This window comes from Centroberyx affinis, unplaced genomic scaffold (genome assembly GCF_046629955.1).
Source record: "Centroberyx affinis isolate AG114_WGS23_722 - 3 ecotype Tasmania unplaced genomic scaffold, CSIRO-AGI_Caff_v1 ptg001660l_1, whole genome shotgun sequence".
Taxonomy (NCBI): Eukaryota; Metazoa; Chordata; class Actinopteri; order Beryciformes; family Berycidae; genus Centroberyx; species Centroberyx affinis.
In genome coordinates, this window is record NW_027280088.1 from 104317 (window position 1) to 127022 (window position 22706).

The 22706-nt window shown below is 40.5% G+C and overlaps 1 protein-coding gene across 1 annotated transcript in view; it reads right to left on the reverse strand.

Annotated features, from left to right (window-relative positions):
• LOC139651426 (polycomb group RING finger protein 3) overlaps nt 1-22706 on the reverse strand; it is a 65033-nt gene that overhangs the window by 15741 nt on the left and 26586 nt on the right. The window contains exons 3-6 of the mRNA XM_071528326.1: nt 17651-17768; nt 10459-10555; nt 3750-3805; nt 2830-2937 (exon numbers count right to left, since the gene is read on the reverse strand). Coding sequence (XP_071384427.1) covers nt 2830-2937; nt 3750-3805; nt 10459-10555; nt 17651-17768 — 379 coding nt within the window. The remainder of the gene's footprint in view (nt 1-2829; nt 2938-3749; nt 3806-10458; nt 10556-17650; nt 17769-22706) is intronic.

Consider the following 22706-nt stretch of genomic DNA (forward strand, 5'->3'; position numbering starts at 1 on the left):
CACACTAAAAGGTAAAGGGACTTTAAGGAACCTTTACTGGTTTTTCAGATTGCAACTATATGGGGACCCCAAATGGTTCTCTGAGGAACCCCTTTATAAAACCCTAAGGGACTTGGATCTTAGAAGAACCACTGATTAACCCCTAGTTTTTTAGAGTGTAGTGTTTCCATTTCAGTGGGATCCTGGGAAATGATGATACTCCAAATGATCCTAATGCATTTGATTTTCTCCATTTTTTTGTTATATGTCAAAAGCTGAAACAAATTCCCATCATTACCCAAGGCTATAGACATCATTTTTATTTGTGTTTTATCACGCTGTACGGAAATGATGGTAAAATGAAATCTAGGGAGTCCCTGGGTTTCCATTTCGGTGGGTGCCTGTGTAAATGATCCTTTAAGTGAGTTTGCGTATGTGTGTGTGTTTGCGTATGTGTGTGTGTGTGTGTGTGTGTGTGTGTGTGTGTGTGTGTGTCTGTGGTGCAGCTCAGCCTGACTTCGAGTGACAAGGCACGGGGAGCCGGAGAGCACTTCCACTTCCATTTGAGCCTTAATTACCAAAATCAGAGAGGGGGATTAAGCGAGCGATTAGGCCTGCCAGTGTGACAGCGCTCTGGGCGCACATTTACACCAACCCTCCGAGGCCAACTGGGTCGCAAAGCCGGTGTGCACAACAAGCCGGCCCGGGACGCGCTCTGATTGGCTAAATTTGCCTCTGCTGCTTAATGCTTCTACTGTTACTTGTGGTCCTGCTGCTAATGTTGCTCATTAGGGGTTAGGGGTTGCATTCCCTGCGTTGCTTAATGGGCAGAGCAAGACACCAACACTGCCAGGGTTGAGGCCGTGGTGTACTTGCTTTGGAAAGTAATTTTGGCAGTTTTGTAAGGACAAAGGGACACATTTGCGAAAAAAAAACAAAAAACGAAGCGCTTCAGACTCAAATTCTTCTCACACCAGCCCCCGCTGCGTGACCGTCTGCTATTGGTCTAAAATATACCGTCACTGGTTGTTGTTATTGTTCTGTTTCCTTTTCCACTGCATTGCCTTTGTTTACATCTCCGTGCCAACAGCTCATGGTCGGCTCTTCAAAATGAATGGTTTGGAGGCTCGGCTGGTTCTGCGCTTCTCCGGCGATCAAACGGCTTCTGAATGCTCATATTCTCTCAGCCGCCTTTGATGCTCTTTCACCGCACTGATTTTTTTTTTGTCACCACCATTTCCAATTTCCAGTTAAATCTCCATGAGCGCAAACTGGCGTGGAGCGTAAAGAAATAAACAATACGAAGCCGCAGTAAGTATACATATGTTTATATGCTGCGACGTGTTTAACTGTGTTTCTGTTTCGGGCTAGTTTGACTTTTTTGTAAATATTAGAGGTGTTATAGGCCCTGTGCAGTTCAATGGGTAGAGCAAGGCACTAAAAGCACCAGGGTCAGGGGTTTCATTGCCACTGGGTTCGTCTATACAAAAAAATTTACACAGTGACTACGTTTACATGGACAGCAATAATCCAATATTAACCCGATTAAGACAACCGTCTGAATAAAAAATTGCCATGTAAACAGCATTTTCTGATTACCTTAACCTGAATAAGATATAGTTAGAGTAAGTAGAATCACATTAAAATGTGGAGTATTCTGATTTCAGTTGCATTATTGAAGGGCATTTTAGAAACACTGTCTCCTCTTTGTTTACAATGCATTACTAAATAAGCTACCTTCATACCTTAGATCTCTTTTAAAGCTCAAATCTCTTATAAGACACGTGCACAGGAATATTTGACTCTTGAAACTCCCTTCATTAACATTGAACTTGGGAAATTAGCTTTTAGTTTTTATGCACCAGACAAGTGGAACAGGCTGCAGGAATTGCTGAAACTAAAACAGATGGTTTCAATATGTTACCATATTGAAGGATATGGTAACAGTGGAGTGTTCCTGTTTCTATTGATCTGCAAAGATGCTTTGTGTTATATGTATATGTATGGCTTTATGTATTTTCTATATATTGTGTTGTTATATTGTGTTTTTCTTTTTCTCTGTGATGCTTTATTGTTATTGTATTGTATCAGCAGGGCGTCATAGTAAGAGAGGGCACCCACTCTCTCCCTGAATAAATAAAGGTAAATAAAGAAAATAAATAAATAATCCAACTAGGAATCTATTGGAGGATCGGCACCTTTTTACAACACAAGCAGCGATCCGACTCGCTCTGCCTTCCAGAGGCTGTGAACTTGTTTCCAGAGGAAAAAGATGACTGACAGCAGAAAAAAAGAAGTCCCAAGATTTTTGGGGTGCGGCTGAAACTGTCACCATGCTCAGGGTTTTGAGGGAAATGGATATCATGAAGTTTTCAATCAAGGCTTAAGGCTGTTTGTGTCTCCAGTGATTCTCCTTGATGTGTTGTCCTGTTAATCGGACTTTGCTCAGTAGCGTGTAAACGAGAATATGAATGGAATAGTTCTATCAGCAACCATGGAAACGGCTTAATCTGAATATTGTCTTAGTCGGATTATTGCTGTCCATGTAAACATAGTCACTGACAGCACTATAAAGCACTTTGGATAGACACGATCCACCAAATGGCGTATGTCATATGTTATATTATCACTCCAGGGTGACACAGCTGGGATGTTAATGTGGCTGGTTGTAACACATTTTCAAAATAGGTTAGGGGGGAAAAAAGAATCTTAAGACATTACATTCACCGTGGGTTCCTTGCCCAACTGTGGGAATTTGTTGGTGACAGTAATGTTAGAGCAGATCTACAGAGGAAATCCACTCAGTCTTTAGAGAATGGAAGGGGGGGGGGGGTGCAGGGCGGACCGTACCATTACGTTGATCTAGATGGGTCTTCATGTTGCAAAGCTCTCCTTTAATGTCCCCTGGCACCTCCATCCCCAACTTCTGATAGAAGTCCCTCTGCTTCTTTATCTCCGCTGCACAAGAGGAAGAAGAGAAAGGGGGGGGGGCAAGGGAGAGGGGAAGAAAGAGACAGAGGGGGGGAGAGAGAGAGAGAGAGAGAGAGAATCAGAGAGAAGGAGAGAATCAAAGGGAGAGAGACAGACAGAGAGAGAGAGAGAATCATAGGGAGAGACAGAGAGAGAGAATCAAAGGGAGAGAGAGAGAGAGAGAATCAGAGGGAGTCAGAGAGAGAGAGAGAGAGAGTGAGAGAGAGAGAGAATCAGAGGGAGTCAGTCAGAGAGAGAGAGAGAGAAGTTTAAGTTTGATTACTGTTAATTGAATGCTTTGGCAATATGTACTTTTGTATTTCATGCCAATAAAGCAGTTTGAATTGAATTGAAATTGAGAGAGAGAGAGAGAGAGAGAGAGAGAGAGAGAGAGAGAGAGAGAGAGAGAGAGAGAGCGAGAGCATAAGTGTTTGTGTGTATGTGTGTGTGTGTGGGGGGGGGGTTGCATTTGCTCAAGGTGAGTGGAGTCGCTTGGCTTTTTAAAATTTTATGATGTGTGTGCCTGTGTGTGTGTGTGTGTGTGCCTGTGCCTGTGTGTGTGTGCCTGTGCTTGTGTGTGTTGAAACTGATTTCTTATTTCATTAGCTTTTCTAGGCCCATCAAGGACAGCCAGAATATGAAATTTATTAGCTTCTCAGTGATTCCAAACCAATTTGTCAACAGAAGCAGATGGGGAGGAGACGTGACACTGAGCCTCGCCAAGGCAGAGTGAAAGCCACAGTCTTAATGTTATTGGCTGGGGGTTGGAAACATATGATAAGACAGGATCTGACACTTACCCTCTTGAAGTCCCGGTACCAACTTGTAGACAATGTCTTGCATTGTTCTGTCATGGCTGAAAGAAGAAGAAGAAATCGATTATATACGCTACCAGACATCAAAACTATGAAATAACACAAATGAAATTATGCAGTGACCAAAAAGTGTTAATCAAATCAAAACTATCTTATATTTTAGATTCTTTAAAGTAGCCGCCTTGATGGAAAGGCAAAGGCTTTGGAAAGAAATTCATACATAGGCATCAACTTCACTGTTTACTGTATATTTTAAACTAATTTCAAGCATTTAAGCATAAGCCTTTAGATCAAAATGGTTTTAAGATAGTAGTACGTTCAATCAGGTGTGTCCAAACTTTTGATTGGTAGTGTAGCTTATTAGTTTATGGGCATTAGTCAAAGTCAAGTCAAAGTCAACTTTATTGTCAATTCTGCCATATGTACAGGACATACAGAGGATCGAAATGTTGTTTCTCTCAGATCACAATGCAGGCAAATACAAGTACAAAACAAGGGTATAAAAAATACTAGGACAAAAAGATACTAAAAAAGGACTAAGAATTTATATAATTATAAGTTAAGCTGGGGTCTGGGAGGACAATAACAAGGCACAGATCAAGAACAAAAAACTACGATAATAACAGTAGTGCAAGTAGTCATAAAAGGATGTGCAAGTAATAATAAGTCATCCACAGGATGAGTAGTAGCAGCAGTTTTTGTAGTAAACCTTTGTACAAAGTGGCTGGTGCTGAGTGTAGGCGTGTGTGTGCGTGTACATATATGTTTGTATAAAAGTTCCTTATGGTTGGTACTGTTTGACGTGTAGGGGGGGTGGGATGGGTGGGTTACAGTCCAGACTTTTTGAAAGCAGAGGAGAGAGAGAGTTCAGCATCCTGACAGCCTGATGGATGAAGCTGTTACCCAAGTAGTAAATTAGTAAATATGAAACTGCCACAGGCCAGTAGTACGCATTTGAATTATGCAACTGCCGATGCAAAACTTACACACATCTCATAGACATACTGAAACATTAGTTATACTTTTTGATACTCTGTCTTTGCAATTAAAATTCTTGTTTTTGTGTCGTCTACAACTACAAGAGTGTGGAAACTCTTCTTGATAAACTCAAAATCTCAAAGCGGCTGACGTTTAAGGAGCCATTTCAAACATTCTGTAAAAGACCGAAGAATAAAAATGACACCTGCTCCCAGATATAGCATATATGCTCTGTCAGTCAGAATGTTAAAGAGCCTTCCCCTGCTTCGACCATGACTGTGCGTTTTCACACCCAGCCGATGCGGCCTGCTAGCAGACGCGACATGGGGAGTTTGTTGCAAAGTCATGGAGGTAAAAAAAAAAAAAAAAAACGCTAGAAAGAGGTGGCAAGTTTGTTTCCCCTGCTGTCCACAGGGAAGGTCACTGTATCTGGGGCCAAATTTAGCTGCCTGACTCTGAGCCTGGCTCCAGAGAGCAGACAAACACTGACCCCTGGCTGACAGAGACACTGCTGCACTCTCTTTAACTAGGAGGATGTGTCCTCTTCAACACAGCCGAGTGTCCGGCCTCTAACAACCTTGTTATTTAGACATGTTGAAAAGTATAGGTGGGAGTAAGTCACACATGTGCAAGTCACAAGAAGCAAGTCTCAAGTCTTAACCTTCAAGTCCCAAGCAAGTCCCAAGTTACTGTGGTGAGAATCAAGCCAGTCAGGTCGAGTCCCTGCTATAAGTCAAACAAGACAAGTCAAGTCATTGCTCAGGTCAAGCAAGTCACAAGTCAAGTCATACGAAATTCTGATGATCTACCCCAGTTTCCACATTTAAATCAGTTAAAAGACAGCGGTCATGAAAAGTTGAGGTTTATTTTCAACATTAACGAAAACTGTTGCAGCCTGCTTACATCTTAATAATAAACAATAAATCTTACTGATATTTGACATTTTGTGGCAATCAAGTAAATATTTAATAAAAAAAAAAAAGTCAAGTCCTTTCGAGCCATCTGTCTCAAGTCTAAGTCAAGTGTCAAGTCATGAATACCAAGTCAAAGTCAAGTCGAGTCTTTTATCAATGTTAGTCAAGCAAGTCTCAAGTCCTCAAATTTGCGACTCGAGTCTGACTCGAGTCAAGTCATGTGACTCGAGTCCCCCACCTCTGTTGAAAATAACACAAATATGTCTGGTTACAAATGAGTTTAATGTTAAAAAATGACACACTCTCTGTAGGAGTGGCACTCTCAAGTCTCTGAAAAACAAAAATGAAACGTCCTTTTTTCAGAGCGTGCCCCGGCCCGGTGAGGAGAGAGGAGACGCAATTACATTGTTTTCTTTGTGTTTATCCAGCAGTGGTGCACCACTGCAGCAAAAAGCCTTCTACCAACAGAGAAACACGGAGTTGAAATGACAGTATAATTTAGCTTAATTCTCCTCTCTGAGAAATGTAGCCCTGATGGTTACAATTAAGGTGTTTTTTTCAAAGTACCCAGAAAAGATCACTGGGCCTCATTCACCAACCGTTCTTAAGAAGAAATTTCTTCTTAAAACCCACTTACGCAGTTTTCACGAAGATTCTGACATTCACCAATGTTTTCTTATTTGGGATTTGTTCTTAGGTAAGAACAGAATCTACGCACACTTATGCACATTTGAGTGCTGACATGTTTGTGCAAAATAAGTGGTTATTGCGTTTCCTTCAATTCTACAGTTGTATAATATTATAGGATTTAAATTACAATCATATTTTTATCATTTATAATATTTTTTAATAATTATTTTCATTATTTTACAAAGTATTATGGTCAACAAACACTACGCTAACACTTCAATTAATATCAATTATGTTAATTGGGATCCCGTGCATCTTTTTTTCTGTTATTTTATATCCACTACTGACGCTGCTAAATATGACAGCTCGTCTGGTGTTCACTTCCTGCAGCAGCACCTCCACTTCAGAACTATTGAAGTTTTTTTTTACGTTTGGAGTCTGGTGCTCCACCCTCTTTAGACTTTTGTTTGGGCATTCTTGACTTCTCTCAACTTTTCTTTTCAATTTCTGTGTGTGATTTCTGTGTGCACACGGCCCTGCGGTCTCATGCCCTTTTATGGGGATTGGCGGGGCGTTTACCTATGCTAATTAGGATCACCTGGCACGCGCTTTCAATTTACGAGGACAATGGGATTCATCATTATAAGAACACAGGTGCGAACAATTCTGCGGTTTAAGAACATGTCATGAATCTGACGTAGACTTTTCTTAGGACCTTTCTCAAGAACAAATTTAAGAAAAAACTTAGGAAGATATTGCTGAATGAGGCCCACTGTTAGCAATCCATCACGACTTAAAGAAAAAGAACCATGCAGAACCAAACTAAAATTCCTATAAAATATGTAAAAATCACAGAGGAGACATTGCAGTTAGTTTCTTTAGGGGCCCACCCTGGTTACAGAGCGAACTAAGGCTCATACCATGCGCTTGCAATATTGTGGGTTCGAACCCCCACTCATGACCTTCCATGCCCATCATCACATCTGTTCCTCCCATCTCTCCTGTCTCTGTCTACTGTATACTCTCAGTCATGTCTCACAATTCTTTAAGATTGCCTGTTTAGCAGTGATTTCAACTTGTAATTAATTATTACCAGACACCAGCTACATGGTGGTGCATTTTGCCTGTGGCTGGTATGTTTGTTGACTTCACCAGCCACCTGGGCAGGTAACCAACCAACCAAGTCTGGTTGGTTGGTTGGTAAAATAGTGAAAGAGGCTTGTAAACGTTGGAATCCACCAGCCACCGAGGCCAACAGACAGATAAGTTATTTTCCTCCCCAGATCCAATGTATGCCCAGCTTTTCTTAAATTTGGCTTTGTGAGTGTTTTAAGTTATGTTAAGTAATGGTTGTATGAAGTATTTGAAAAATCCATGGATTACAAGCATCGAGGAAAGCAACACTTGACAGTATGAGTGGTGTGATTAGTTCTGCCATGCTAACTCTGTGAAAGGAGACTTCTGCGAGTGTGATTTAGATTCCAATCACAAACATCGACTTTGATCGCTCTTCTTGATGAGCAGATGGAGATATCTGTCATCCGGTTAAGCATTTTGCCTCCGGATCATTTGTGATGGTCCCATCATCTTCGATTTTAAGCAGTGTAGGGAGAAAAAAAAAAAACAGCTGTGCGAATAGCTAATGTGTTTGAAATGGAGCATCTCCACCAAAACAATGACTGAGCAGACAGCGCAGTTAGACGGTAATGACTAAATTGCTGGTACACATTCAGGTTGTGTGTCGCATTAATCAGACATTAATGCACCAGCGAGCAGAGTGCATGAATAACACAAAGCCCTTAGAGTAGATTTAGCCAGGCAGAGTGAATTTATGGGAAAAAAAACTGTCTGCAGAAGACGACTTCATTTCTGAAATGTCACGTCTTTATTTTGAACTGAAAAGAAAATCACCGCATTAAGTTCATCATTCAGTATCGCTAATATATAGAGGATAGAGAGTGTAAGGGTGTTGTTTACTTATTTAGTCAGCAAGAGAATTGTATAAAAATGTAATTTTGTGCTGTCAATCATTTGTAAGAGTAGGTGTCGCTTTTGATAGTTTTCATTAGTGTTAGCTGTGGTCTAGTACAGTGGTTCTCAACGTGGTGTCCGGGGACCACCAGGGGATCCTTGAGGGAGTTCCAGGGGGTCCCCAGCAAATTGATGAATTGTTAAACTTCAGCATTATTTAATTTATAAGAAGTTAACTCAGTTAGAGAATGTAGAAGAACGACTGTTTTGATCGTAGTTTCACTGTTATCTCTCTACAGTACAGAGAGTCTTGGAATTCTGGACAAAGTCATATGTAGCAATACAAATATTCTCAGATTTGGGTCTGAGAGACAAAATCTCATCAAATGGGGGTCCGTGGCTCTAATGTGGACTAAAGTAAGGGTCCTTGATATGAAAAAGGTTGAGAATCACTGGTGTAGTATAGTATGGTAGTGTTAAGACTTGTGTACTGTGCCAAATCTACCTCACCATCTCAAAGTAAATCAACAGTGGCAACCGGTTGTTAGCAGTAACTGTGAGTGTGCCGGGTGTTTCTGATCATCTATGTAGTGTTGCTGTGGTCCTGTAGCTCCTGTAGCTGGCAACAGCGAGAAGAGACAGACAAGATATATTATGTATGCTGTTGGGGAGTGGGGGTTGTGTGTTTCTCACTGGGTGGAGCAAGGCACTAACATTATCAGGGTTAGGGGGGTTCCAGGGTTTTTTTGAGGATACCAATATTTTTTGGCTTGAATCTGTATTTTGCTTCAATATTCAGTATCTTTAAATTTGACCATTTTCATGCCAAAAACTTACAAGTACAAGAGTTTTATTCTCGTCAGGGTGGAAAAGCCTCTGAAACGGCATGTGGAATTAAAACTCTCCGCTGAAACCCAGACTGAAAAGAAATTATTTAGCAGTTAGCAGCTCTTTAAAGCAGGGAGACTCATACAGGGAATCTCTTAACTGACAAAGCATTATTGAACAATTCAATGAATAAATAAAATGTGCAAAGAAAATAAGATTTCACTCCAGACTGTTTCTGTAGCTGCAGTCAGGGAGGAACCTCCATCATATTGGCAGTGGTAAAAGGCCAATATCAGTCCCATATATCTGTCTAATCCTACTAGTGCTGAAACGATAAGTTTATTAATCGACTGACAGTAAATTAATCGATTATAATTTTGATTAATTGATTCATCATTTTAATCATCAAGTAAAAATACCAAACATTTGCTGGTTACAGCTTCACAAATGCTAAGATTTGTTTGCTTTTCTCCGTTTCATATCATTATAAAATGATATATGAAATACTCTGGAGGTTTTATGGCTTCTGGTCAGACTAAGTCAGCAATTTTAAGAATCACTTTAGGCTCTGGGAACTTGTGATGGACATTTGTCATTAGTTTTGACATTTTATAGACTAAATGATTGATAAAATAATGGATAGATTAATCGATAAAGAAAATAAACATTAGTTGCAGCCTTAAACCCTGCTCTCAATACTGAAAGGCACTTTGGATAAAAGCATCCACCAAACCTCATGTTGTTTTATGTAACTTTCCACTCAACAAATGGTGCTTGCTGTGGTACGGTGACACAACCAGGTGTTCTAGTATTTGGTCCAACATAGCATCATAAGGGCATGACTGAGGTACAATGCTAGCTCTACCTGGTCATCTAAATTCCCTTCAACACAGTGGCAGTGGGTGTGCTTGGTGTTTCTGATCTGTTGTTTGATACAGTCGGTCCTGAGCGGCTCGGGGGCTTTCACTGCAAAAGAGCTGTGAGCAGAAATCAAATGGGGAAAAAGGCCAGTAGCAGTTTTGCTCCTTGGTAGTATAATGTTTACTGGAGCTGCACGGCTCTTGCCCCCAGAGGCAGCAACCACCTCCCTGCACACTGACGGACCACTGACAGCATGTCAACGTGTGTGTGCATGGGCGTGCAAATGTGTGTGTGTGTGAGTGTGTGTGTACGCACATGAGTAAGGGATTCAGAAGGAAACGCAGATAAAGCAGATAAAAATGAGAAAGAGCGTGTGGGGGAAACATTTGAGCCTGTATCATAGCGTGTGTGTCTGTTTGTATGTGTATGTGTGTGTGTGTGTGTGTGTGTGTGTGTGTGTGTGGGGGGGGGGGGGGGGGGGGGGGGGGTGTCTGCGGCGCTTCCTCACTCACCCGATGTACTGCAGTGGATGGCTCTGGTGAATAACAATCCTACACGTGGGGCACGTGTTGTTCTCCTCCAGGTACTTCACTAGGCAGCTTCTGCAGACTGGAGACACACACACACACACACACACACACACACACACACACACACACACACACAGAACATATGGTTACTCTCCAAGCCTTCAGACAAAGAACCATATGTCTAGTCAGTTTTCAGACACCCGTTTCAAATGACATAAATGTTTTGGTTTTTCAATGCATTTGTAGCACGGCTGCCTTTATGTCATCTAAAACCATAATCCAGATTATCTGTGATCACGATTAGTCTTGATGATTTGAGGAATAACTAATTTTCCCACACATTCGGCATCTTAAATCAACATCTCATCTCACTTTCAACTACACAGCGAGCAATCCTCACTATTGGTTGCTGCCTGTAATGTTGTGATCTAAGAATGGAAGCGAGAGCATCAGCCGCATTATTAAATTATAAATGTTGTGCCATTATGATCACCGTTTCCTCACTAGTCATCGTTTCCTGATGTTCACTGTTCCCTGAATCAAGCGCAGCGCTCGTTCTCTCTCGCGTGTTGCTTATTCAAATTGAATTTATTTTGAGCGCATGGCACACAAAAGTGTCACAACAACACTACAAAGACGCTGAGAACGATAAAAGCAAGCACCGATAACAATCAAAAAACCATAATAGAACAAAGATGGGTGCAATAAAGATCAGAAACACGCAATAAAAACAACAACAACACAGCAGCTACCAGACACAAGAAATGACAATCCTGGAGAGAAGATTGTTTGTGTGTGTGTGTGTGTGTGTGTGTGTGTGTGTGTGTGATGCATGTTCACATAGGTAGAAAGGGAACAAATCTTTGGGCATCAGAGAGCCAGTATCACACACACCAATAACAATATGCGGCCTTCTGGTGAAACAACTAATAAACCGATGCCTAAATTTAAATGGATTGACCTCTCAACCTATGCCACCTTTCAGCCAATAAGGTGAGAGCCTTGCAAGCTACACACACACCTAATACAAGGCGTAATATATGAACCAGGACTGCAGTTTGCTGGAAAGTGGCCCTACATCTCCACCTCAACACGTGCGTTTTATTGCAGTATCAGTTGAACATCGTTCTGAAGATCTGCCCGTTCTGTCAGAAGAGCCGCACTGATGACGTGACGTGAATCTGTGTGTCTCGTCTCGTCTCGTCTCTGCGGCGGCGGCGGCGGCAGTGGAGCCCCTTCCTCCCCGTGAGCAGCAGAGGAGAAGGCTTCAGATCAAAGCTTTTCGTCTAGACTCGGTGTGTAAAAAGTGGGCCGACCGGCTGCCATCTGTGGAGGAAGAGCTCCCTCTGCTGCCCGGCTCAGGTGTTGCTCTGTCTGGGTGCTTCTCACCTGTCTGCTGCATGTTAATTCAACAGTATTTTCATGATGCTGCATTAGGCGTTCAGCTGATGCTCTTATCTGGAGAGATTACAATGACTGAATTACACTGAATTCGACAGTAAAATAAGCTTTATACTGCGAACATTACAAGGGACAAAAAGTAAGGAGTGCAAAGGTCAAATCCAAAGCATGGCACATACACACATACAGTGTACTGGCTGTGACTGCTGTCGGATTTTATTTTTTTATTTGAATTTTATTTGATAGGGACGATGCAATTTAACATAGTTTCAATACAGAGCATGAAACTGATGTGCTGCACAGAGAGTTTATAGCTATTGCTAATTTTCAACTCTTGTCCCTAGTTGGGCTTTTACATGTACAGTGTAATTAAAATATACAGCTTTCAGTATCATACAACCACAATACACTACAGATAGGGAAATACAATAAAATACACATACCACAATACACATACCACAATACACCAATACACATACTCCATACACCAATAGTAATTTAGAGTACAATTAGCTAAAAATTAGTACAGCTCTGGTTTGCTTTTAGCCAGCATTTAACCTTTGTTGTAAAAGATTTTATATCTGGAATTAATTTGATTTCAGTGGGTAATGTGTTCCAGAGTTGACAGCCCTTTATGGAGAAAGCTGATTGTCTATATTTAGATCTACGATGTGGTATTTTACAGTTGCCATTCACCATGCTCCTAGTTACTCTGTTACTGTCTTCTCTTTGGATATAATCAAATCAAAATTGGATTGTAATCAAATATTCTGCAACCACACTCCTGTGTTACTGGTTGTCCTGCATAGCTTGATGTGTAGAGCCAGGAACTAGAGCTGAACAATTAATCAAAAGAAAAATAGAAATCGCAATATGAATGCATGAATTTCAAAAAAATTGCAAAGGCTGCAATTAATTGCTTAAGAGAGAGAAGCGTCCAAACTGGATTTCTAAGCAAGTTGTTTTAGAGCTGCAGGTTATCTTTGGTCCAGCAATCAAGTAGAATATTGGTGAAAACCTTTCATCAGACTCAAACTCATTTTTTCTTTTTTTTTTACAAAATCACTTTTCTTTAAACAATTTTAAAGTTCTGAAAAACTTTAAAATAATCGCAATTCGATTTTTTGTCAATATCTTTCAGCACTCCTACGAACTGAGCCAGAACTGCCAGGGTTACAGGGGTCAGAGGTCAGAGGTCAGCATTAATCTGCTCATCCAGCCATATTAGCAGGAAGTAATAACAATAATAAAACATATCATTGGAGCTGAAATTGATTGTTCTTTCCTTACAATTTATCTGGGCAATATCCCAGATCACCTCCTGGTTCAGGAGAAATACCTTCTAAAGACTGTTTATCAGCTAGTAAGAAAGCTATAACACATAAGTGGCTAGAGATAAAGTCCCTCTAACAAGTCAGTTCAGCCCTGCTGGACCCCACCACCCAGCATGAACTGTCCCAGCACAACCTCTTCCTTCAGAGTAGGGCTGGGCGATAATTCAATATTATCATTTATCGTCTTTCAGTGGAATCATATCATCATGATATGGTGATTTTGGGATATCATGATACACAATTCTGCTGTCTAAAATAATGATAACAAGCTAATTTTATTCAAAACATTTTAAGGAACATTATTTGAAAATCTTAGTTTTGTTTGACATCACACCCTAACATTACCATTCGGTTCAATAGGATGGAACATTAATTTGATTATTTAATGTGATTTTGCATACATAAGTCATATTGTCATATACAGTATTGTGCAAAAATCTTAGGCACCCTAGATTTTTTATATAAATTTCTTAGAAGTGTGTCAGTAGACTGCTGTTTATTGTAAATTTTTGATATTCAGAAACTTTTTATTTCATTAGTTTTGAAAGCATCTTCGCTTTATGGACTTCTTTGACATATGCCTAAGACTTTTGCACAGTACTGTATATCGATATTGAAATAAATCCTTACAATTATCATGATACTGATTTCAACCACATCGCCCAGCCTTACATCAGAGATGTTGAAGCTGAAGCAGAATCTGTGAGGCTTCACTGGTTCTACAACAAGTATCCGGCTAGACTGAGGAGGAAACTGAACCAGTGATGAAAGAAGCTTCTGCTTTGAAACTGTTACGCATGAGTACAGACTGGCAAAAAAAAAAAGTACAGACTGGCAGAGTGCCAGTCAGCCCCGGAGTGATTTACAGCTACATCTTACATTCGAGGCATTTAGCCGACAGCCTCACCCAGAGCGACTCAGAGTGAGTGTAACAGCACATTAGGCTTCAATAATAACCTGATCACCAATAAGCTGCACCGATCGACCGGCCGCCGTGTCAGCTGCCCAATCACATTACAGGCCCACGTTCATTATATACCGTATGCTCATGTGCCGTTTGACGGCAGCTGAACAGTCGTTTACGGCACAGAGAGACTCGGAGACTTAATTTCTCTCCTCCCTGAACAGAGAGTGTTTGATTAGTAGATTCACTTCCTATTTCCAACTGTTAACAAACACTTTCACAGCTCATATATATTCATTACTGACTTGTTATGAATTTCATAATTTCATATGCTTAGAAACCGTTAAGTATATTGGAAGGAAAGCATAGTCTATCCTGCCTCACTGCAAACTATTTTCATGCGCTACCATGAAAAATTTACTGTCTTACTATAATCAATTTATTTTGTGTAGTATTTCATAATTGCATTTTTATTGTTATTTTTATTGCTTGTATTATCTTTTATTGTTTATCTTTTATGATCTTACCCATCTTTTATTGTTGTATTATTCAATTAACGTTTTTGGGGTTTTTTTGGTTGTTTTGGTGTGCATTAGTCTCTAAATCCATTTTTAACATCCTACGTTTTGTCAATCACTTGTAAATCACTTTGAATTGCATTTGATTTGTTTGAAAGGTGCTATATAAATAAAGTTTCATTGATTGATTGATTGATTGATACCAGCGGCATCAAGCACACACTAACATGTAATAACTATGTTTGGATAAAAAAAATCTGATTTATTCACACATGGCCAGGCAGCCATGTCATGCAGTAATGCAGTGCTAGATTGAAATTTAACGCTTTATACATACTGTGCAGTTTTACATGTGTTGTGCCGTTAGTTGAAAGCCTGGGGAAAATGCAATATTTCTTTTAATGAACAGAGATTGGCTAAGAAATTGATCATCAGAATCAGCCTCAGAAAATCTGATTGGTACATCCCTAATCACTGACATTGCAAGCAACCAACAGCAAGGAGTGCAAGGGTCAGAGCCACAGTGTCCTGACAACAGATATAATTGTGTGTTCAAGTGCTATCGGACATATCGGAAAAACTAATTTCCTACTTGAATGCATGAACACCCTGCAAAGTCGGATGATTAAGTTGGAAACTTAAAATTAAGTTGGAAAAGTTTGCTACCAGAGTTTCCGAGTTATGACACAACAGTGACCTTTAACCTTCTCAACAAGGAGAAAAATAGTTTTGTGTCAGTCAACAGTAAGGAAACACATACAGTAGATGCTCCTTTATTATAAGTTTATAGTTAGCCAGACTAACCCTACATTTGTTTGAATGACAACACATGAACCAGCACATGAACACACAATAAGAAAACACTCCTGTGACCCAAAAAAAAGTGTGACAGAAGAATACTAGGAAAGAAAATAAAGAGCAATAATGTCCTGAAGGTTGCTTCACAAAGACGAATACAAGCAATCGTAAAAAGCTGCTACATGAAAATAAAAGACATATTTAACATGTCAGGAACTGCTGCCAGAGAATCAAATTCAATCTGACTCACATCCTCAAATTAAACACATTCAGTGTTAAAGCTGAGACACTCAACAAGGTCCATACTCGCGTTCATACAAGAACTGAAGGGTTAATTAGAGTGAGAGCCGAGGAACTGACCAGTCAACATTATGACAGTAATTGTAGATGTGGATATATTGCATTGTTCCACTTAATTGAAAATCCTCAGGAAACGATGCACCATGCTGTGAATCAGAGACGGCTTTTTCTCACCTTAGTCTGAGGGCTAATACATGTGCAGACTACCTGGTGTTAAAACAATCACATCTTCTTTGATCCTGTGTGTGTGTGTGTGTGTGTGTGTGTGTGTGTGTTTGTGTGTGTGTGACTGCCATAAAATAAGGAAGAGATAGAAAGAAAAAAAGAAATGGAACAGGGAACGAAAGAAAGAGAGAAACAAAGAAAGAGAGAAACAAACACACAAACAAACAAACAAAGAGGGAAAAGAAAAGAAGGAAAAGACCAGAAAAGAAACAAGAAAAGAGAGTAGAAATAAGAGAGCATAGCAAGACAGTGTGTGATTAGAACAAAAAAGAGAATACGGTAAGATAGAAAGAGAATAACTGAGAAGAGAGCTGAAAGAGAAAGAAAAAAGAAAAACAGAGGAAGACAGCAGAATCGAAAGAAAAGACTGAGAAACTTAAAAACAAAGCGTAGAAAGAGTCACTGAGAGACAGAGAGACACTAGAGAGAGATACTAGAGAGATAGAGAGACTAGAGAGCGACACTAGAGAGAGATACTAGAGAGAGTGAGAGACACTAGAGAGAGAGAGACAGAGAGACAGAGGGAGAGAGTGTGTGTGTGTGAGTGAGAGTGTGTGTGTGTGTGAGGAGAGGGAGAGAGAGAGAGTGACAGAGAGACAGAGAGAGAGCGACGGAGAGAGAGAGAGAGAGAGACAGAGAAGATAGCTGAAAGAGAAAGAAAAGAGAGAGAGACTAGAGAGCAAGAGAGACACTAGAGACACTAGAGAGAGAGACAGTGAGAGAGGGAGAGAGAGAGTGTGTGCGTGTGTGAGGAGAGGGAGAGAGAGAGAGAGATAGAGACTAGAGAGCCAGAGAGAGACACTAGAGAGAGAGACAGTGAGAGAGGGAGAGAGAGCGTGTGTGTGTGTGTGAGGAGAGGGAGAGAGAGAGAGAGAGAGAAAGAGAGAGAAAGAGAGACACTAGAGAGAGACACTAGAGAGAGAGACAGTGAGAGAGGGAGAGAGAGAGTGTGTGCGTGTGTGAGGAGAGGGAGAGAGAGATAGAGACTAGAGAGCGAGAGAGAGACACTAGAGAGAGAGACAGTGAGAGAGGGAGAGAGAGCGTGTGTGTGTGTGTGAGGAGGGAGAGAGAGAGAGAGAGAAAGAGAGAGAAAGAGAGACACTAGAGAGAGACACTAGAGAGAGAGACAGTGAGAGAGGGAGAGAGAGAGTGTGTGCGTGTGTGAGGAGAGGGAGAGAGAGAGAGAGATAGAGACTAGAGAGCGAGAGAGAGACACTAGAGAGAGAGACAGTGAGAGAGGGAGAGAGAGAGTGTGTGTGTGTGAGGAGAGGGAGAGAGAGAGAGAGACAAAGAGAGAGAAAGAGAGACAGAGAGCGAGAGAGAGACTAGAGAGCGAGAGCGAGACACTAGAGAGAGACACTAGAGAGAGAGACAGTGAGAGAGGGAGAGAGAGAGTGTGTGCGTGTGTGAGGAGAGGGAGAGAGAGAGAGATAGAGACTAGAGAGCGAGAGAGAGACACTAGAGAGAGAGACAGTGAGAGAGGGAGAGAGTGTGTGTGTGTGTGTGAGGAGACAGAGAGCGAGAGAGAGACTAGAGAGCGAGAGAGAGACACTAGAGAGAGAGAGTGTGTGCGTGTGTGAGGAGAGGGAGAGAGACAGAGACAGAGACAGAGACAGAGATAGAGAAAGGGGGAGAGAAAGGGGGAGAGAGAGAGAAAGAGAGAGAGTGACAGAGAGAGAGAGAGAGAGACTTACAGGTGTGTAAGCACTCTGTGACGGTGGTGGCGTCGATCAGGTAGCCCTCACACAGGCGACAGGTGATGTGGGCGTTGATGTCCCACAGCTTTATCTTCCTCGTCAGCATGTCGGGGTTCTGCAGGGGGAGGAACCCACAAAAAGTAAATCGATTACAGCTTTAAAAAACAACAGACACACGACAACCTGCTGCTGACACAGCAAACAAAGCACTTTCACTTGACTGTAAAAGTCTAAAATAGTGTCCAATCGTGAAATCTGCTGCCCAAAAGTGACACTGTGACCTGAGCTAACGTTAAAGCCATTTATCGCAATGCAAAAAGGTGACAATACGCATCTGGGGCAGAAAAATGAATCGCGATATTAGCTGCTTTTTATTCTGCTGTGTTAATCACAAACGAGACGCTTGACTAGGGCCGGGCGATATGGTTGAAATCAATATCATGATAATCATAAGGATTTTTCTCGATATCAATATATATCACGATATGGTTCATGTATGCAAAATCACGTTAAATAATCAAATTAATGTTCATCTCATTGAACCGAATGGTGATGTTAGGTGTGATGTCAAACAAAACAGAAATATTCAAATAATATTCCTACCATACCTCATTTTATGAGAGTTTTTAAGTAAAATTTGCTTGTCATCATCAATTCAGACAGCAGAAATGTGTGTCACGATATCAAAATATCTTCATATCATCACGATATGACTCCACTGAAAGACAATAAATGATAATATTGAATTATTGCCCAGCCCTACGCTTGACCATCACAGTTTCACAAGCTCTCCATCCAAATTATGTTATTTGCACTTTGTAATGACATTGTCATATTGACGTTGTTCACATTCTAGCAAGCTATTGTCATTGCTAAAAAGATTTGTGGCTCAGAAATAAACAGAATTCTGCACAGTCACTTTGTTTTCAGTGCATTTTTATTTCTTACATCACATCGTGGTCGAATCGTATCTTGGGATAAGCACACTGTCCTGACCCTACAGCATACTCAGTCTAAAATGTTGGTATTTAGCTCTGTTAGCATGTACTGTAATACTTGCAAACCACTTTTGCTCTGCCTTCCTCCCTGCATTTACTGGAATACTTTGTTAGGCTACAAGTAAGCTGATAATGTATTTTACTTTTCAAACACAGTGGAAGCAGCAGTTTTTTTACCCTCGCATATTAAAAAGAAATGGCAGATAGGCAACATTAAGTTTTGTTTATTCAGGTATTTAGGTTAGTCAGCCTAACACACTGCCTAACACATTTCCAGTGAGAAACCCTGCGATGTCACAGGTTCAAATCTGTTTCACGGTGTTTGATGGGGAGGCTGAGTGGCTTAGAGCAGTGGTTTTCAACGTGGGGTCTGGGGACCACCAGGGGTCCTTGAGGGGGTTCCAGGGGGTCCCCAGCAAATTGATGAATTGTTAAACTTCAGCATTATTTCATTTACAAGAAGTTAACACAGTTAGAGAATGTAGAAGAATGACTGTTTTGATCATATTTTTTCTGTTATCTCTCTACCTGCAATACAGACAGTAGTTCTGGACAAAATCACATCTGACAATAAAAAATATTCTCAGATTTGGGTCAGAGAGACAAAATCTCATCAAATGGGGGTCCATGGTTCTAATGTGGACTAAATTAGGGGTTCTTGATATGAAAAAGGTTGAGAATCACTGGCCTAGAGGCTAGAGAGACGGTCTAATACCCAGGAGGTTGCAGGTTCGATCCACTGCAGTCACTACAGAATAAGAGCTGAATGCCTAAACTGTAAATTGCATAACATCACCGATGTGCTAATAGAGGAAGTTGACAGCATTTCTGAAAACGTGCTGCGACAGCGAGCAGGTTGCAACACACTGACAATACAGGTATTATAACTATCTTAAATCCTTGATGGTTGTTAACTCTCAGCTGAGCTTAATCTCGCCTTAAATAACCTCCAAGTAAAGAAAAACTACTTTGTATTCTGGTTCAATGTCACACACATCCAGTATCAGCTGAATGTATAGCGCATAGCTTCAGCCAAGGAATATGATTGATCAAAGATGTGGTCAAACCATGCTTATTATTCACATAAAACATGACAAGCTGCAGTTTACTGGTTGCTACGCCAACTCTTGTGATTACCAGGATTTACTAGTTTTCTTGTTTTCAGTTCTGATGTCTATATACTATTATGAAGAAAACATTTTTATTAGTACACAAAGAAGAAAGAAAAGCCAGCACTCATACTGTCCTTTTGTCTTTTAATTAACTGATCTTAATCTTAATTAAAAGACAAAAGGACATTATGAGAACTGGCTTTTCTTTCTTCATTTGTTAATCTTTGGCCGTGCACCTAAGGAGGATTTTTTGATTGAGTTGTGCTCGCACTTGGTGGCGTTTGGACTTTATTAGTACACAAGCAATGAATAAAAGCCCCACCATGTACTGTCGGCAGCATCAAAGTATCCATAACCACAATAAAGAACGCCATCTTGGATATTATTGCAGTATTATACATTAGCTGGCTGGGCTATATGGGTTGCTATGACAACTGTTGTGGTATCCAGGGAGCTTACTTTGTTGTTTTCTTTTCCTATTTTTAATCTTATGGTTGTATGGCTCTTTGAAGAAAACCTTTCAGACAGTACACATGCACTGGTAACACTTTAGTGCTGCTATTGCATCACTGTCATACCTCTAATCACTGTAAAAAACAAAACAAAACAAAAAAAACGGTCTCCCAGGTATTGCTAACACTTCACTCAGACAACAACCTGTCTCCACGGAGTGATATATTCAACACTGAGGTGCCATTTTGTGTAGCAATGCTATCACCAATAAGGGAGGTAAAAATATACAATGATTTACTGCTGGCAGGAATGGCCTGTTGTGAATTTTACACCACAGTCAGGACAGAGAGCAAAGATCCGATGCACTGCCTGGTGTCTTGGTTCAGTTCAACATGTACCTGCAAGACCACAAACAGAGCAGGAGGGGTAACATGCTGCGACAGCTCGGCCGGTGATTCAGGCCTCAAAACATGTAAAGGGGAAAGATGGTGAAAGCAATGACTTGCTATACAGATTCTAAGAGAGTGAGTAACTGACTGACTGACTAACTGTGTGTTCACACTGTGAGCAACACCATCGACCAGTCACTGGAGCTTATCAAGATTATCAACTGAGAAAAGTTGGCCATGGCCGAAGTTTTCGCAATCACTTGCAGTCAACGGCCAATTAGATTTCAGCGCTTCCTTGTTTCCCTACTGATGTGATTTCGTTCCATGAATAGTTCTGCCTAGCAAGTACAAAATGAATGAGAAGTTGATTCCAGCCATTCAAAGCTTCCTAGTTCTCTAATACTTTTATTTTGAAAGCCTAAACGTCTCAAAACAAAGCTTGGAGAACAGCTGCATCCATCACTGGGGTCGATGGAAAGCTCTGAAGTCATTTTATTGAGGATTTTTTTTGTATATTTTTGATCAGTGCTAACTAATTACAGCTATATTAACTCATCAAAATGATGTAATGTTATACAAGGAAAAAGCATAAATATAATACATAATTTGCCTGTTCAAAACTTAGCTGCAGACAGCTACATAGTTCCAGCTGGAACCTCTTGCATTGCCCACAATCAGTCAAAGTAGAGCAACATATCAACCAAGCTGATTGACTTGCTTGTTTGATCGAGTGTGTGACAGGTTGACTGACTAACCAAGAGCCTGAATGACTGACTTGGTGACTGGTGTGACAGACAGATATAAACATCAGCTACTGGCCAGATAATGGTTAGTTGCGGCTGCTGAGTCAGCCACTTACACAGCTAACCACCCATGATTTGGAGGCTGAAAATCTCACTGACTGGTAAAACTGTCAACGTGTCTGGGACGAAGATAAAGATACAGACAATGACAAACAGACAGATGTTATATATTATGTTGGTTGATTCTATGCTGCTAAATTCTCATTTAAAACATGGCCACTGGCAAGCTATTACCTCTACAGTCTGCTTTTGACTCTGCACAACTTGGAACTAGTTTGGCACACAGTCCTGATTTGTCCCATGACTTCTATGACATTTCCAAGCCTATTCCATCACGCAGAGCTCAATTTCCAAGACCAATATTTAACAGTCTATGTTCAAATGTTAAAATATTTTTTTCATCAAATAGATTTTAAATTCCCAGGTCATATGTTGTTAACCTTCAGCCAACACTTGGGATGTGGATAAACATGACATTTGTTATTGAAGTTGTTCCCAAAAAAGGTAACTAGCACCCAAGCTTGACATTACAGTTTTTTCTGAATGCTTAAACACTAACAGTGATTCTTGAGGCACTATCTCTGAAACCATTAACACTTGTGGCCAATGCATTTACCAAGTGTGCCAAACTGAACGCACGTTCTCTGCTTTACACTCAGTTTGTAATTTTATAACACACTTTTTGCAAAACTGTAAACACAACTCACTGCTTTACACTCAGTTTGCACAAATGTTTTTGTTTTCTTCTACTGCGCTTTTGTTGTTCGAGGAGTGTTACTGTAGAACATTTTGAGAAAAAAAAAAAGAACTTTTTCCCCTTATTTGTATTGATAGTGTGTTATGTTCGGAATACACATCCATACTTTACACATTTGGATACCTGTGTGTATGTGTGTTTACTACATGTATGACAAAACTTTACAGCATTGCAAACTGCTATGCCCTGCACACAGAAAAAGCAAAAGCCACAAGTGTTTTTCTTTTATACTATCAGTGCGTTGTTGGTGCTTCGTGTGCTTATTCAAATGATGGTTTGTGTGTACTGTACTGACGCAAAAACACAATTTTTTAAAAGAGTTTGAAGAGTTTTGCAAGAATTGTTTGCTTTTGCAAGAGATGTATAATGTTTTGCTGGTTTGGTGTAAGCTTTTGTGGTTAGTGTGTAGAGTTTTGCAAAAATAGCCTATAGTTTCAAAGATAGTGCCTAAGCAATCAGAAAAAACTGTAAACACTTGACTGGTTGAGGGAAAAAACAAAATCGTTTGGAGACCCATTTTGCACACAAATGGTTTAATTGC